Below are 17,847 nucleotides of genomic sequence, written 5' to 3'. Positions count from 1 at the left end.
ACTCTTACTCTTACTCTTACTCTTACTCCTCCTCCTACTACTACTACTATTACTACCATACTTCATCATCCTACTCCTATTCTACCTCTACTCTTACTCTTACTCTTCCTCGTCATCCTACTAATACAATTACTTCTTGTCCTACTCCTACTCTACCTCTACTCTTACTCTTACTCTTACTCTTACTCTTACTCTTACTCTTACTCTTACTCTTACTCTTACTGTTACTCTTACTCTTACTCTTACTCTTTCTCTTACTCCTCCTCTTACTCTTACTCTTACTCCTCCTCTTACTCCTACTACTATTACTACCATACTTCATCTCCTACTACTATCCTACCTCTACTCTTCCTCTTCCTCTTCCTCTTCCTCCTCGTCCTACTAATACAATTACTTCTTCTCCTACTCCTACTCTACCTCTACTCTTACTCTTACTCTTACTCTTACTTTTACTCTTACTCTTACTCTTACTCTTACTCTTACTCTTACTCTTACTCTTACTCTTACTACAAAGTTTAATTAAATTTTACAAATTAGTTCTCGTTAATAAAAATAAATAAGAAACACACAAAAAAGGTCTGAACATCTAAACATATCTTCAGAAACATATTCAACTAATCATGAATAAATAAAAATTGACTTTCATCAAATCAAACTTAGTCCTCAAATATAAAATCACACAAACACACGTCTGAGCATCTGGATCCTGTCCTGGAACGCAAACAATAACCAAATGACGAAAATGTCAACGAGTTCCTCCTCAATTTGAAAGATGTGGCTACACTTGTCCCGCCTTGTAAAATGTGAATTTAAAATCTTTCAAACAGCAGATGTTAGCATCGGGATTCAATAATAAAGAGCGTGAGTTAAAAAAAACGTTCTGAAAACAACACAAAAGAAGGTTGAGCGCGAGTTATTTTGACGCATCTTCATCCTCGCACGATTGGCTGGCAGCTATGAGATAATCACCATCCTTCTCATGCCCCGAAGCGAAGTCAGGGAGGCCCCGGGGCTTCCTCACCACCGGCGAGAGCCTACCACACAACAGCATCTCGACACATTACACACCTCATCACGCACAAGCTCTCGCGGCTTAAACACACACACGCTTTCCTCTTATTGGTTTTTGTCGGCGTCGAGATGCAAAGGCAAATGGCGGGGTGTGTCGGGGTGCAGGGAGCTTGACGGGAGCAGTGTGCGTTTGAGGTGATGTGACATTTCTGGGCTGACATGAAGCGGCACTCTGCCCCCTCACGCCTGGAGGGAGCTCCTGGGGAAAGACACTGATGGAGGTCTGGGAGTCTCCCGGGACGGGGAAGCAGTGGGCGGGGGGGCGACTGACAGTTGAAGCCAAGAAGCGGGGAGTTAAAGAATCTCATCTTAAGAGTGTTGACCGGTCGGTGTTTATGTCGACGACAACAATGTTTGTTTGATTTAAATGCTGCTCCTCAGGCTTCCAGGATCTCACTACGACCAAACTGAAAATATTAGAGTAAGAAAAAAAACTTGTTTAAAGAGTTGAGTCAGAGACTAGAAAAAAAAAATATCTGCAAAGAAAGTTGTCGCTTGAATTGATTCATTTTGTTGTGTAATAGTTATGTGATATATGCTCCTCAAGTCGTTGAAAAAAACAAGTTGTTCCTCAGCCAGAGTGTGTATATCATTGCAAGAACTAGTCTGCCATAGAAAATAATATCTGTAAGTTGTCTTTTATCACAATTTAAATTAAATTATTATTGTCTTACATTCCATGTAAAAAAAAAATTGGATTAAGTTAATCAATTGTTTTTTTTGTGTATCATTTAACTTAAGTTAAAAAAAAGAACTCAAAACTAACATGCCTTGTTGTGTGAAAATGAAGTTGTTATAATAAATGTCAAAATTTGAAAAAAAAGAAAAGAGGAAAAGATCATTATTATTCCAAATAGAAACACAGTTTTAACTTCCAAATACTACCCTAAGCGTGTTTTAGACCAATTATTAGTGTAGTTGCTCTTAAAGTCTCTGATGGATACCTGAGCTCACTACTCCCCTCTTTTGGAAAGAAATCCAAACGGACTCATTTATTTCCGCCTTATTCCCTTATTTTGAAATAATAAAAAGAATCATGTTAGCATTTGGTATTTTCCCTACTAGCTTGAATTTTAAAAAACAATATTTAACATTTTAATGGCTTTGAACCTGATATAAAGTATATATATGTATACAAAAAAAGTTGTATTTAATTAAACGTATTATGGTGAGTTTTTGCAAAATTGATTGCATAAAGTAAGAGTTTAAAAATAATATTAAATGGCTATATTAATTTAATGTATTACACTCAACTAACCTAATAGAATTATTTGTAAAAGTGCACCAATTAATTAAACCAATCCAGCTACTTGACAATGACCTGATCAAATGCTAGAAAAGCATTTGTACCTCTTTAAGAGTTTAAATTTAAAGATTAATTGTTTCTTTCAATCCTCAGCAGAGCTGTGAGAAAGTCAGCTCCAGTCACCCCGAGAGGAGATTAGGTTTCCTGCTGCTGAAGAGATGCAACATAACGCCACAGACATTGATAAAGAGATACAAACCCTCCTACGTTTCTATGCACCTATCTGACGACTCAAGACTCATCCTGCCCGCGATCGTGAGGAAGGATGGCTTCAGGCGAGTGTTGTTGTGGCCAAGGTTGTGGGCGCAGCAGGAGCCAAACATGTGGGTATCGCTTACACGAACGCTCTTACTGTACGAGCCACGGAGAGAAGAGTGGATTCTGGCTTCTATTGAAGGGTTTTCCTGCTCTTTCTGTTCCACTGGAACATGGTGGGAAACATCCAGTTGTCGGAGCCTGAAGCTCGCTTTGCTCGTGAGGTGCAGTAATGTGTGGGGATAACTTTTAACAACTAGTCAGACTGACTCACACACTTTCCTACCAGCTCACACACATATTATAGTATATATGTTCTAAATATTTACATGGGGTCGTGAACCATTGTCACAGTACAAGAATATAACTTTTGTCCTAAATACAAATAATAGCAATAACTTATTAATATTTCTAGATAATATGTAACATTAAAAAAAGATATTTAATTATAAATAATTAAATATGTGGTATGATAAATAGACACATTTATTTTCTTTCTGTTTGTTTATTTGTATTTGTATTTTTTAGTGATTTAATTAACTGAATACAACTTTATTCTTATCGACAACAATATATTTATTTAGCTCAATATCTTAGCTATCATAACTAATATCATAGCTTTAAATGAAGAGTACATTAATAAAAAACTAATTATTTTATAAACTATTATATTATATTATATTATATTATATTATAGTATAGTATAGTATAGTATAGTATAGTATAGTATAGTATAGTATAGTATAGTATATAATATTATATTATGTTATGTTATGTTATGTTATGTTATGTTATGTTATATTATATTATATTATATTATATAATATTATATTATATAATATTATATTATATTATATTATATTATATTATATTATATTATATTATATTATATTATATTATATTATATTATATTATATTATATTGTGTTATGTTATGTTATGTTATGTTATGTTATGTTATAGTATAGTATAGTATAGTATAGTATAGTATAGTATGTTATGTTATGTTATGTTATGTTATGTTACATTACATTACATTACATTATATTATATTATATTATATTATATTATATTATATTATATTATATTATATTATATTATATTATATTATATTATATTATATTATATCATATTATATCATATTATATTATAACAATATGTATTTGGATGTATTTTGTTGGTGCCAGAATGTAAGGTGCGAATGTTTACAATAAGACAGATGTTTGTATTTTCATTTTATATGCAAATACTATATAAAATAAAAACAATATTATAATGTTTACACATTTCTTTAAACTTATCTTGGAAACAATTGAACATTTTGTTTGAGTGGTTCTATTTAACAAAACAAACTAACCTAATAAAACTTATTTTAAGTGTTTAAGTCTCTACTGCTGACCTCATGTGTGATTAAATAGATATTAAAGGAACTCAACACTGATACTTATGCTGTTTCGAAGCACAAAAGCTCTGCTCGGTGAACCACCATCCGGGACGTCACCGAGCCTTCAGTTCAACATTCAGCACGATGACACAAGGATAAAAAAACATGAGCTATAGAAGTCAATGAGCTGCCAGTTAAAGGCTGGAAATGATCAACACACTATGAGCAAGAAGACTCAGCTGGATTCTCATGCTGTGCGGGGGGTACGAGTGTGTCGAGGAGGAGGTGTGAGGAGAAGACTGGTGCTCGGCTACCCTGATCCTGCCTCGTATCGAGTGAGAATGTTTGGATGACTGACAGACAAGCAGGAGAGGATCATACTCACAGTGTAACTCCTTACATATCCCAGCTTTGGTACAAAAGAGAAAGGAGATTGTTTAACTTCAGTCATCAGCGGGACAGTCGGACACAGAAGTAAACCATAAAAAGCAGCCGGCTTCAAATTTTATTAAGGGGGGTGTCATCAATAAATAGAGGTGTCAGAAAATATCGATATCGATACGATCAAATCTTTATTTTTAACCACAAACTTAACTTGTATAGTTCAAAATGACATTATTCTATTTTTTAAAAGTGAAATTAAAATGCAAATATTTATCCATGTGTTGCAAATATATTTATGTCCTCTAGATGGCATCAGTAATTGCGTTGTCTGCAGCTAAAGGAACAATGAAATCCGGCCGTGACTGAGGACGAGAGGATACAGTCGACTCCAACAGCCACTAAAGCTGATGTTTAGTCATATTTTGGTTTGAAAAAAACCACGACTTCGTCAAGAGTCACGTGGACTCGGACAATACTACAAATATATCCTTGTTCATACAGTATCGCAATATATCGCAATATATTGTATTATTGTTTCTGTATCGTGATACGTATCATATCGGTAGATTCTTGCCAATACACCCCTTATAAAATGTTTATAAAGGCCCAAAAATAAACTATTTTTTGTGGGAACGAAAATAAAAAAAACAATAATACATAAAGAATAAAACAGAGATTAAATTATGACCTTGTGAGATGAAGCTAATGTGCTACGCTAACAAATGCTAAAAGGACGCTTTGCTAGCAACCAATGTTTAAACCTGGTACAGAAGAGATCAACTTGTGTGTGTGTGTGTGTGTGTGTGTGTGTGTGTGTGTGTGTGGGTGTGGGTGTGGGTGTGGGTGTGTGTGGGTGTGTGTGTGTGTGGGTGTGGGTGGGTGTGGGTGTGTGTGGGTGTGTGTGTGGGTGTGTGTGTGTGTGGGTGTGTGTGTGTGTGTGTGTGTGTGTGTGTGTGTGTGTGTGTGTGTGTGTGTGTGTGTGTCTTTAAAATTCATTTGCGATGTGAGGGAAGACAAAAGAGAAATTAAACTGAAAAAAATAGAAATATAATGTGGTGATGGAAGTAATACTTTTATCTGAAATATGGTCAAATATAAGAAATAGATTCGCGCGAGGAATTGTTAGAGTTGACTTCAAGCAAATCGACTTCAAACAACCATTAACTATTTTTAGTTCATGTTGTTTTTAGTGATAAATAGTGGACGTATAGTATAATAAAAGGAATAATAATAATTCAATATGTGTCGACATGCGTTGTTAACTCAGAGGACGTGTGTCCTGTGGATTTATTTGGGGTTGTGAGAAAAGAGAAGCTTGTTTCCGTTTTAATACCTTGTTCCTCTTGAAGTAGGCTCTGCGACAGGCGGCGAAACACTTCTCGCTGCAGAAGCTCTTCAGCTCGCTGCCCATGCTCAGAGAGTAGCGCTTGACGCCGACCTTCTGGCACCAGGCGCACATGATCTGCACGTTCGTGCCGTCCTCGTCTGAAAATAAACAAAGAAAAATTCAACTAAAACATGTTTTTTTTGGGGTTTTTTAACTTCACATCAATCATAGATGACATATCCATAGTATGTAGTATACATACAATAAGGTACTCCTATTCAAGTCACCCATCAGGTAGATATAAGAAACACAGTAATACAAAGGCAAATCAAACGAAAGAAAAATAAATAAATAAAATAAATTAAATAAATAAAATAAATTAAATAAATTAAATAAATTAAATAAATAAAATAAATAAAATAAATAAAATAAATAAAATAAATAAAATAAAAACAACAAAAAAAACACAAAAACAAAAAAACCCATCAACAACCTTTACCTTGAGACAAATTTGTCATGTTTATGTTCCTTCCTGTTTTATTTCGAAGTTGTGTTTCCGTTTGGTACGTGTTCTGTGTTTTTTTTTGACAGACGCTGGCAGGTGCGCGGCTGGGGATGATTGTATGGCGTGTTCTTCCTATTGATAAGGAGCACCCCTACCCGGAAGAACTCACCAGAGTATTCAGTTTCCTGATCAGGTTGGCATCTCTGATCTCGCTCCGCGCTTTTGAAATACTGAATGATCTATCCCTTGGAAACCCCTGACGTTGTCAGCTCTTTAAGTTGCTCACGTGAGTCTTTTTGTCCTTTTTTTTTTAGTTGCTGTTCGAGACCCCGATCTCCAGCCGTGCCCTGCCTCCGTCCCGAGCTCCTTTCCGACCGTTGGGATTATTAAAAGACTTTTATTCTGAACTGTTCCTCCGAGGATTATTGACACTTCCGCATTTGGGTCTCCTGTTCTGATCGGTTCATGACAAAATTAAGATAGAGCTAAACATTGAGTTCGACAGTATCTGTATTCAGATTGGGCATCTCAATTATACTTTTAATTCTTCAGAACTGAAACAAAAGAAAGGGTGAAGAGGAAGAGAAGTAGAACAAATCCACAAAAACAAATCACAACTGTATTACACTGCTATTGCAACAGCAATTGCTCACCAACCAACCAGTTGTTGGCCGTAATAATGAACGACATGGGACCATCTTCTTTCAAAACAAAGGGACTTAAAGTTGCAGTCGGTCAGTCATTTTTTTTAACCATCTGGTAAACATGCTTTAGCTTCTGTTTCCATTGATCCAATGTTGGCGGGTTTATTTTCATCCAGTGAATTGTGATCATTTTTCTAAAACATTTAAAAAGAAGAAAATAATACAAATGGATGAAGAAAGCGATCTATGATGTGGACTCCGGCTCTATGACGCTGCGCCGCCGCTGCTGTGTGGTCAGCACGAGGCAACAAATTAATTTAACACGCCCGCCATGACACTGAATTCCCTCTTCTGTGGTAAAGTGTGACGGCTGCTGATGAGCTACAAGCTTTTAGTGCTGCGGCGAAGGAATCCTCCGAGATCCAACTCCTGCGTCTCGCAGTTATCGTATTAGCACTGTGCGAGTGTGAGGGTGGAATAGCACAAAAAAAAAAAATACAGAGCCATTAGTCTTTTTTAGCCCCAATCACCTTTCCATCACACGCTGGTCAGGATTTTCACCTTTTGTTGGGATTAATGGAGCTACGGGGCCGTCGGATTTTCAATAAAGACTAACCCACAATTAAGAGAATGACTCCCCAGAGAGCCGGAGACGGAGCGGTGAACCCAATATGCATATTTTATGTAGCCATAATCCTCTGATCCTTTTTTAAACTCATTTATCTGGACGTGAAATGGAATGCTTACAGGAAGGTACTGACTTTTAATAAAGCATTCAATGTTATATATTTTGGGTTTTTTCCACTTCAGTCCACTTCACTTTGACTGCTGTTAGGGGTTAGGGCTAGGGCTAGGGCTAGGGCTAGGGCTAGGGCTAGGGCTAGGGCTAGGGCTAGGGCTAGGGCTATGGCTAGGGCTAGGGCTAGGGCTAGGGCTAGGGCTACGGCTACGGCTAGGGATGGGGATAGGTTTAGGGTTAGGATTAGGGCTAGGGCTAGGGCTAGGGTTAGGGCTAGGGCTAGGGATGGGGATGGGGATAGGGTTAGGGTTAGGGTTAGGGTTAGGGTTAGGGTTAGGGTTAGGGTTAGGGTTAGGGTTAGGGTTAAGCCAAGAAAAATAAAGAAGGTTTATTTTTGATGGGAAAACACAAATCACAAGTAAAAAACAACAACTTTTGTTCAGTTGCAAATGATATATGTTTTCATTCATTTAATTTAAGGCAATATACTTTATATATTATCTTACAGCAACAAAATTGAATCAAATACAAAAAAGCAAAGTCATAAAATAAAGCTAAATAAGCTACAGTTTTTTTTTTTGAATGGTCAAATATAAAAGCAATTGGAAATATATTTATTTTAAAATATATTTATTTTGAAAATATTCTATTTAATATATTTTAACTCGTAACCTTTTAACCCTTGTGTTATCTCAGGGTCAAAGTGACCCGAAGGCCCCAAAACAAACATTTTTAAATTATCTCTTGTGTTTCCTCTTGGGCAAAGTGACCCAGTGGCCCTAGACAAATTCACCTTGACCCAGAGACAACACAAGGGATATTACAAACACATTGGTTTAGAGACTTTTGGGTCACCTTGATAATTCCAATATAAAAATGTTGGCACTTTTATTAATTGATTATCTGGTCATAACACTTTGTATCATATGATTTTAATTATTAATTAAAATCACTTAATTAATGGTAAATAAATATAATTATTATGTTGTTTTGTTATTATTATTTCATTATATTAATATGTGTGTTTTTATTCAAATAGGTATTTATGTTCCATCTTTCTCTTCTGGGAACTTGCTGCTGTAAAAAACTGTTATATATTTTGGTTTTAGTCTGGTCTAGAGGGTTTTTTCCACTTCAGTCCACTTCACTTTGACTGCTGTTAGGGGTTAGGGTTAGGGTAAGGGGCTAGGGCTAGGGCTAGGGCTAGGGCTAGGGCTAGGGCTAGGGCTAGGGCTAGGGCTAGGGCTAGGGCTTGGGATGGGGATGGGGATAGGGTTAGGTTTAGGGTTAGGGCTAGGGCTAGGGCTAGGGCTAGGGTTAGGGTTAGGGTTAGGGCTAGGGCTAGGGATGGGGATAGGGTTAGGGTTAGGGTTAGGGTTAAGCCAAGAAAAAAAAAGTTATTATTCTGTGGCTCATATTTTGTGGGACAAATAAAGGAATATCTCAACTTATTTTAGTCTAAGCAATAGTGAGATTTTCTCAGCTGTTACTTAAATATAGATTTGTAGAATCTAAATTTCTTAAAATAGTACAGGAGTCTGTTGCTAAGACATCATGACGAAACAACTCACAGTTTCTGAGTCGTATAAAGACATATTCATTCTTTCAATTCTAGAAATATTTTTCAAAATAAATGTTCCTGGAATGGAAACCGGACTAGAACAATGACGTATTCTCATGGTTAAGGGCATATTTGAAGCCTCACAATCCAAGACAAATGCATTTTGAAAGTGCAAGTCTTCGGTCTCGCACAATGGGACGAGACCACCCCCTCAGACATCTGCACGAAGCAACACAATTATCAGGCGGACCCGCTAAATGCCACCATCATCCCGTGTACCTGCTACCTTTTGTCAGCTCGGCGGGGCACATGAATAATTCACTGGTGGACGAGGTGGCGGTGGGCACGTGGTGGTGGTGGGTCTTGTACCGGGGGGCCTTTAAGTAGGACCACGACCATCTGGTTTCTCCGCCTAAGTGAGATCCAGTCGGGGGTTGCTTTTTTGTGGACGGTGCCAAGACGGCTCGCTCCAGTCACCGGGGCGTACCATGGCACACGCCGGGGGATAATGAAGCCCACTGTCTGAGGAACACTGACATTTCCTCTGAGGGGTGATGGAGTGATGCTGACACTCGAGCAGGTGGAGGAGAGAAGGTGTACAGCAGGTAGAGCTGCTCATTAGTGCCCCCGAGACACTTCCTATAGAAGTCAGATCTTGTCTTCCACATCACCTTAATATTTCCTTCTAAATAACCGAACGTGTTCATATCTTATCCGCAACGTTGTGTAGTTCGTGGTTCCTACCAGCAGGGGGCTTGATCAGCGGCGGGGGGATCATAGGGACGGCGATGGGCGGGTTGCCATGCTCCTTGTTGCCAGGTATAGAGGTGGAGGCTGCGATGTAGGCCTCGCTGTGACCGTTCCTGGACGCTGGCAGAGAGTGGGAGCTGTTGGCCCGGTCGTCCGGGGAGCCATCGCCGCCCTCCGATGCAGCCGAGAGTTTTGGCAGCATGTTTTCTGTAAAACAAGACGTGAACAAAAGAGTGACCCGCGGTATTAGCTAGTGTGAGAGCAGCTTTCACTTCGTTTCCATTAGAAAATGAACACACATTTACAATTATTTGTTATTAAATATATATATTTACGGGTGTGTATTGACAAAAATACGTATCACGATACAAGGGCAGCGATATGATATGTTGCGATACTGTAGTACTGTAGGTTTTATTTGTAGTATTGTCGAGTACTTGGCTCTGGTCTTGCAGAATTTACCGACCACATGACTCTTGAAGTCGCAACAGATTTAATTTGTTTCAAAACCAAGGAATCGGCTTAAAAAGCTGCTTGAGTCGACTGTATCCTCTCGTCCTTAGTCATCGCATGACTGCTGCCATTCAGCGGCCGAAATAATAATAGCAACACAAAAATGAACACTGCATGTATAGTATAGAATTTTTATACTAATTGTAAATTTAAAAAAAATAAGTAAAAAAAATTGTAATTGTATTATTTTATTTTACACACACTTTATTAAACTATACCATAAAAGAACTACGGTAACACGCGAAGTGCTGTCGGCTATTGATACAGTTTTGTGGGGAAATATATTGCGATATTTCGCCCCCACATGGTTGTATACATTTAACAAGATTAAATTATCTTTAAAGTTTCTTTTTTAAACCATTTTTACCTACTTTTAACAGGATGAAAACAAAAGTGCTGCTTTTTAATGACAACTCATCGTTGAACAAACTCACAGCATTTATGGCCTAATTTACTCATTAAATACAATGAAATGTGCATGTATTTATTAACATTCTTTTGTTTTCTCTTTTTTTTTTAATCCATTAACTTAGTAGCCACTGGTCTAACTTCACCACTAGGCTAGCAAGGTAACGTGTGTGTGTGTGTGTGTGCTTTACCAAGGAAAACAGCTGTTATTACCTTTAAGAACAGAGATATGCTGAGCCGTCTCTCCGATGTCCAGATTGTCTGAATCTCTGAGCTCCACCTTGTCGTAGCCATACCAGCCCAGCAGCTCGTTCATGGTGCTCTCGGCGAAGCTCTGCAACACAAGAACGGTATTGTTAATAACAATTGGCATTGAAATTATATCCAGATATTTCATACGACAAACCTCTTGTTGAAATGTTTATGGCTAATACGGACACTGCTAGCAAAGCCGATCACGAACTAGCATGAGCTTTTAATTAATTTTCAAAAATATAGGTAGGCTATATGTAACTTTTTAACCCCACAGTACTAACTCTCTCTTCTCTTTAAATACAGTCAAAATAATATTTTTTTCTTAAAAACATTCATCTAATTTTGGTTTTATTCTTTTTACTTTTAATTAACTTTGCATTGGGATTTTTTTTCTCTTTTTGTCATACATTTTATTGAATTTCTATATATATAATGTTCTGTAAATTATGTTAACGGCAAATTCCAGACCTTTCAAAGTCTGAATACATCTTTTAATATTCAATACTTTTTAGAGCTTTCAAGACCTGTGACTTCGATTTAAAATGGGAATCTTCATCCTCAGCAAGAAGGAACATAAACATGAATTTTGTGAGCCATATAAAAGACTAGGCGGGCCCAGATTTGGCCCCTGAGATTGAGATCCTGTATATCTAGGGTCTCAAAGCAACCAAGACTTGACCTGGTAATAAAAAGTACCTGTGATATTAGTAATAAAAACATCTGAGAACCATCACGACAAACAGGAAAATCAAGTTTTATGTGGTTATTTTGGTTTGGAAGAAGGGTCATTTGGGCCCCAGAGCCATTTTTGACCCTAACCTTGTACTTATTGTTTATTATAAGAGCTTGAAGAGACACACGTCAGCAGAAACCAAGCCGGTACTTCAGATTTCCAGTGTATCCCCATCAATACACGGCAACAGCTTGCCGAGTCAAATTAGAGCTCACAAGGACAAACACTTGTCACAGGAATGACGAGTCTTTTCTTGTCGCTGGCGTCGAGCCCGCCAGACACAAATGAGTCTATTATTTTAAAGCAGACTCTCCTTTTTCTTGGTGCATTATCTCTTTGTGGTGGCAGCTGTCAGCCACTTTACTCGCTATCAAGTCGGTTTAAATGTCATCCTGAAGACGACTCCTGTCGAAAAAACTATGGCTGGCAATTGAGCTCAAGTGTTTCGGCGCAAAATGAGGTTTTTCGGATTATGAACGGAACATGAGGAATGAGATCCGGGCTACAGCTGTTTTACTTGTAATGCTAATTTTTAAAGATGCATATTGAAGGCCACCGTTCAGAGGCGTTACATGAGTAAGTAAGTCATTTATATTTGTAGATCGCTTTTCTAAACCAGGGTCACAAAGCGTTTAAACAATCAAAACAATACCTGATAAAATATATACTTAAAAGGTCAAGACAACACCGAGACAAACAACTGACATTCCAAAAAAAATGCAAACGTGACCTGCTCTAGTAGAAGAACTCACATTTCCACCGATCCTTAAATCTCTTCACTGGTTGTCAGTTTCTTTCAGGTTCAACTTAAAAATTCAAGTCATTTTTATTCATGTTTGATTCTCTGAGACTCTATATTTGTGTGTCAAGATTGATTATTGTTTGAGATGTAACTAAAGCAACTTAAATATTAGGCGTAAATATTATGGCTGTGTATTGGCTAGAATCGGGCGATACGATATGTATCACGATATAACTCTAAACTTTGTTTTAAAGTCAAAATGAGTCCAAACATCTTTCAGCTTTCAAAGCTGCTGGAGCCCGGTGTATACTTTCTTTTTTCGCCGGTTTCGTTGTTACTTTGGCACTGAGGAAATGACGAATGTTGCCATCTAGTGGCTAGAGGTTTATTTGCAGCACACAAATGAATAAACACTGTGAATATTTGAGTGTTAATTTTAAAATAAAACATCAAACGATTGTCTTTTATACAAACACTATTGAAATATAATCCATAAAATAACTTTAAATTAAATTTGAAAGGTTTTGTCTTTTATATCAATACATTGCTATTGAATATCGATACAGTGTCCACTAGTTTTAATGAATACTATCGAATACATCTTTATTTTGTCGTTTTGGAATTACAAACTCATGGTAAAGGGTCAGATTGAATAAATTCTTGTCGTCCAGTTTAATAAAATGGATCGTAACGGATGAGAATCATCTCCAAAACTCATAAATAATGGTTTCCTGCTCTGACAACTTCCTTCCCAACATAAAGTCCAGATGACAAACTACAAATTCAGTGATAAAAAAAAACAAAACTTTTTTTTATGTATTGTATTATGCAGGACAGCGACTGAAGTTGTGTCTTAGTATTCTGTACAAGCTTCAGATTCTTCCTCTAGGGAAGGGAAAATCCAAATGTTAAGCACTGGATCACCTTCCTTATCTTCTCCATACGATTTAAAAACACTTATTTTTTTCAGTCTGACTTTCAGTGACCAACAACCAATGACACTTGATTCACTATGATTATCACTGAGATCGCAGATTTGTCTCTTGCTGCTAAATAAAACATCGAATTAAAGCAATAATCGGTTAATTTGATGAAATGTTTTTACTTCTTTCGATGAGATGACGACCGTTCTTTTATTTAATTTCTGAAAAAAAGGAATCCCAATTTTTGTATTAACCGAGTAAAGCTATTTAAAGGTTATTAATTTGAGTATTATTGAGAATTATTAGTGTAGTCATCGGAGTAATGTCTTAACTGGTCACATTATCTTCTTAGGCGTCATTAACAAGAAGTGACAGGATGCATCGATCCGTCTGATACGGAATATCGCTGCGGTCGAAGCGAGCGCCAAGGTTGAGGTCAAAGTTCACATCGCTGTTTACCAGAAGGCTTCGGACTCGTCTTCGACCGGGAATGCACTTCATATCCAAGTTGTCTGTATTTGTGACGGAAGTCAAGTTTTTATCTAGAAGGCGACAACAGAATTATCCGATCATGTATCAGAAATATAGTGAAATCAAAATCAGATAGATATGAACCAATAAACAACATGGACCTGACGTTCTGACAAGGATATCAGTGCATGACATAAACTCGACGCAAAGTAAACGAACAGGAGAAACAGAGTCTCAGTGTTTCTACCATCCTGTCCCCTGTGTCACCCGCTACTTTGAGAAAGTGGGAGTATTATTAAGAGTGGAATCTAATCCCGGTTGGCAGCTCATCAAAGCAGCGACTACGGCTCTCGCCGAGGAGATGAAGGCCGACGATGGCTTTCACCGGCGGTATGAAGTTGAACAGTTTGTCAACAGATCTGGGTTGATCGTCTTTTTTTTTATTCCTGCGGATTTGGGACTTTCTGGCGCAGAAACCGCAACATTTGGTGGTCATATAATGGCAAGATAATTGGACATTAATATGAATGTTCTTGCTTTAATGACACCGTGAGTTGAAAGCTTAATATTTTTCTCAATATGATGACAAATAAAGATGATCTATTTCTCTATTTTAAGATGTCTCCGATGTCTACTTTGTAAAAGATGTATTTATAGAAAAGAATTCAGGTATATTTAGTTATTTAAGGCTGAGATAAACACAATACAAGTATGAACACATACCAAACCTGTGTAGCATGTTGAACAAAGGTTTTCTTTGATAGAATGGAAGAAATATTATATTTATCATTCTTTTAAATTGTATACAAATAACACCACTGTAACCTATGCTAACCATAGCTTAGCATTTCTAATCTGGTCTTTCTTCATTAAATGTTACAATTTGAAACAAACAAGATTTAACTACTCAGTTAGAAAACTGTACTTAACAATATAGAGTTAAATTAAACCCTAGAACCTGCTGAAACTATAACATGTAAATTCCAGAAAAACAATATAACATAAAAGACAAGTAATGCTAAGCTAAGCTAAGTGCGCTAAGCTAAACTTTGGTATGTTCAGACAAAAAAATACAGTATTTTAAACTGAAAATATGAATGCACATTAACTTACCATGATTTCAGGGATAGTAATATTAATTTTTACAAAGAAGAGCTTTTACTTAGTTTTTTTTTTAGATTCGGGTAAAGGCTTTGACCTGGTTAGCATCACAGTAGCTTGTTTATGTAGCATAGCAGGCTGTAGATCCAAACAACTATTTACAACCCGTATAAAGCCTACAATAAGGTTTTTATGAACAACTAAGCTGTCGTTTCTCATAAAACAAGACAGTGTTTCAAGTTAAAAGCACTCGCGGGAGCTGTTAAGGTCAAAAAGATCCTCTAAATCTATACGTGAAAGGTTAAACTAATCGAATTAAATCAAATTATATTAGAAATGGAAGTACCTTTGTGAGTGAAAGTCAAAACAGGCTTTCGGTATCTAGTGTGTAATCCCTCACTCTTGTGGAGAAGTGCTCTTCTAGCACGGGAGGAGTGATAATGGACACACTGGTAAACTAATCTGCTTCCATTAAAGGCTATTAACACGGATTTAAGCTGTTTTCTTTGATTTAGGATTTTGATAAGCATTCACCCTACTTTGTTGTCTCATCTCTCCGTCTCCAATTTACTGTGGAAAAATACAAGTTTGATTAAAATTCTTCCCAAAGAACAAAAAAATCTCAGTAAATCCGAATGACACAATGTAAAAAATAAAATTATTTATAGATTAACTAAAAGGTCAGTAACCTGTACATTACTGTAGCTTGACAACTATTTTATTTCATTTTTTAAATGTTGTATTATGGTATGTGAACTGTTGGCCTCCTTGTTTTCTTCGAACAAGACCTTGAGGGCCAGTTGGTCTTGTGGTGATGCCTGGAATCGGATACCTTGCGGGCAGAAACCAGAGCAGGTCACAGAACACCCTGATAAAATTCCCGAATCCAAACGCCAAGTTTCCCATTCCAGCTCCCCCCCTTTCTCTCCCCCCTTCGGTCTCCACTTTTCCACTCCCCTGCTCCCACTCTCCTCCTCTGCTTTCATTTCCATCTACTTTCCTTGATATCTGATCCAGCCTGGACGCTCGGGTTACATTTTTTTTTTTTTACAGCTCAGTCCGACGCTGGATACATTCCTTTCTGCCCCTGATCCTGAGTCCTCCCACTTCTCCGGTCTCATCCATGCCCACCGCCGCTGCTCAACGGGCTTATTTTACCGTGGCACACATTAGGGAAGCCAGATGAAGGAAACACTGTCGGACTGTTTGGTGTGTGATTACTCACAAGGGCACATTGTTGGTGCAATAAAAGTGTGCTTTACGATATTAATCCTCATGATCTAATCGATAAAACTTTTACACTTTATTAAATGTATTTAAATCGTTGCTTACTTTGTTAACCTACTAGTTCTTTGTTTACTTTATTTTTCTCAAAATGAACCCTTTAAGATCCTGTCAATTCGACTTACTGAGTTGGCAAGGGACACCCTGGAAAGTTCGGGACCCTTTTCAGTTCTCGAAGCAGCTATAAAACCGACGGCTAAACTGATTATTCACTCAAATACAGTGGATACAGCTAAACCGAAGAAGACAATTGAAACCCATCCATCCATTGATCCGTTTTCTACTGCTTATCCAAGGATAAAGTAGGAAGTCCCAGACTTTTCTCCCCCCCAAGAAATCTCCTCTAGCGCTTATGGAGGCTCTTCCAGATCACCTGATAGGACATCCTGAGAAGATAACAGGCGACCTCAACTGGATTCTGTTGGAGGAGCAATGGCTCTACCTTGAGTATCTCCTGAACTAACTAGGAAGATTTGAGACATGGATTTAGAAACTGTAAAACTCAGCAAACTCCAAATAAAACCTCCAAAGACTTCTTTGAAACCCACGCAGATCGAAAAAACTACACTAAGAAGATGATGTAAAATGAATAAAACAATAACAATACTATAAAATTAAATTATAAATCACCTCCTTTGAGTTGCACGGTAGAGCAAAAAAAATTAAGATTTAATTTAAGATTTAGGTTGCTCAATAAATAAAATATCATATGCTTCTGTAATCATAAATATTTAATAAAGGCAGTAAAATATAAAGTATATTTGACTGCTTTAGATCAACAGCGTCTGTGTGTGTGTGTGTGTGTGAGCGCACAGAAGAGCAAACACCTCGTGGTCGCCCACCGAGCTGCAATCGAACTTGTTTGGCCTTTGAATAAGTGTTTTGACACCTTAACCGCATCTGCTCCGTTCTGCTTCCCCTGGTATTGACGAAGATTCCAGGCTCCACAGCATCGCTGATACAAATCCCCTCCGGCTTAAGCTGTAGTTTTTCAATACTCTACCACCGAATTTGCAGGAGAATCACGCAAATGTTATCCGCTATCACTGGTGAGACGTGTTTAAGATAAGATAAGACCTGTGCTTGGTTTATTTCAAACAATAGCGGAAGCACTGGTGTGAAGAAGGTGAAGTTGAGACCATGAATTTGGTTGGAATTCTGAATTCCATTGGCAGACATTTAACATTTTAGCACCTTTTTCTGTACAAGGACCTCAAATGGACCCGAAACCAATCTTTTAAAAAATTTGTTAAATTAATAAAACAAACCACAACAAAAAAGTAAAGCGACTATAATTTGGCCGACATTAAGGTTCCAAACTTCAATTATAAAAACTTAAAGAGATAAAGTGAAATCCGACACACAAAGGGTTTAAATAAAGAGGTTTTGATTCGCGGTTTTTGGATTATTCAACAAAGAACATTTTTAAGGAAAATGGTTGTTTTTCCTTGGAGCTCAATTTTACTCTTGTTCACTGGTTAAATGGAAGCAT

The 17,847-nt window shown here is 37.3% G+C and overlaps 1 protein-coding gene across 2 annotated transcripts in view; it reads right to left on the bottom strand.

Annotated features, from left to right (window-relative positions):
• Nucleotides 1-17,847, bottom strand: part of sobpa (sine oculis binding protein homolog (Drosophila) a) — a 32,843-nt gene that overhangs the window by 13,780 nt on the left and 1,216 nt on the right. The window contains exons 2-5 of one of the 2 annotated variants that reach the window (XM_087780240.1): nucleotides 11,060-11,180; nucleotides 9,920-10,132; nucleotides 5,733-5,884; nucleotides 4,401-4,424 (exon numbers count right to left, since the gene is read on the bottom strand). In XM_087780240.1, the coding sequence (XP_087636366.1) occupies nucleotides 4,401-4,424; nucleotides 5,733-5,884; nucleotides 9,920-10,132; nucleotides 11,060-11,180 (510 nt within the window). The remainder of the gene's footprint in view (nucleotides 1-4,400; nucleotides 4,425-5,732; nucleotides 5,885-9,919; nucleotides 10,133-11,059; nucleotides 11,181-17,847) is intronic. The other variant, XM_087780241.1, reaches the window with a different exon arrangement.

This window comes from Callionymus lyra, chromosome 18 (genome assembly GCF_982586985.1).
Source record: "Callionymus lyra chromosome 18, fCalLyr1.hap1.1, whole genome shotgun sequence".
Lineage (NCBI taxonomy): Eukaryota > Metazoa > Chordata > Actinopteri > Syngnathiformes > Callionymidae > Callionymus > Callionymus lyra.
This window is presented reverse-complemented; position numbering and strand designations above follow the sequence as displayed.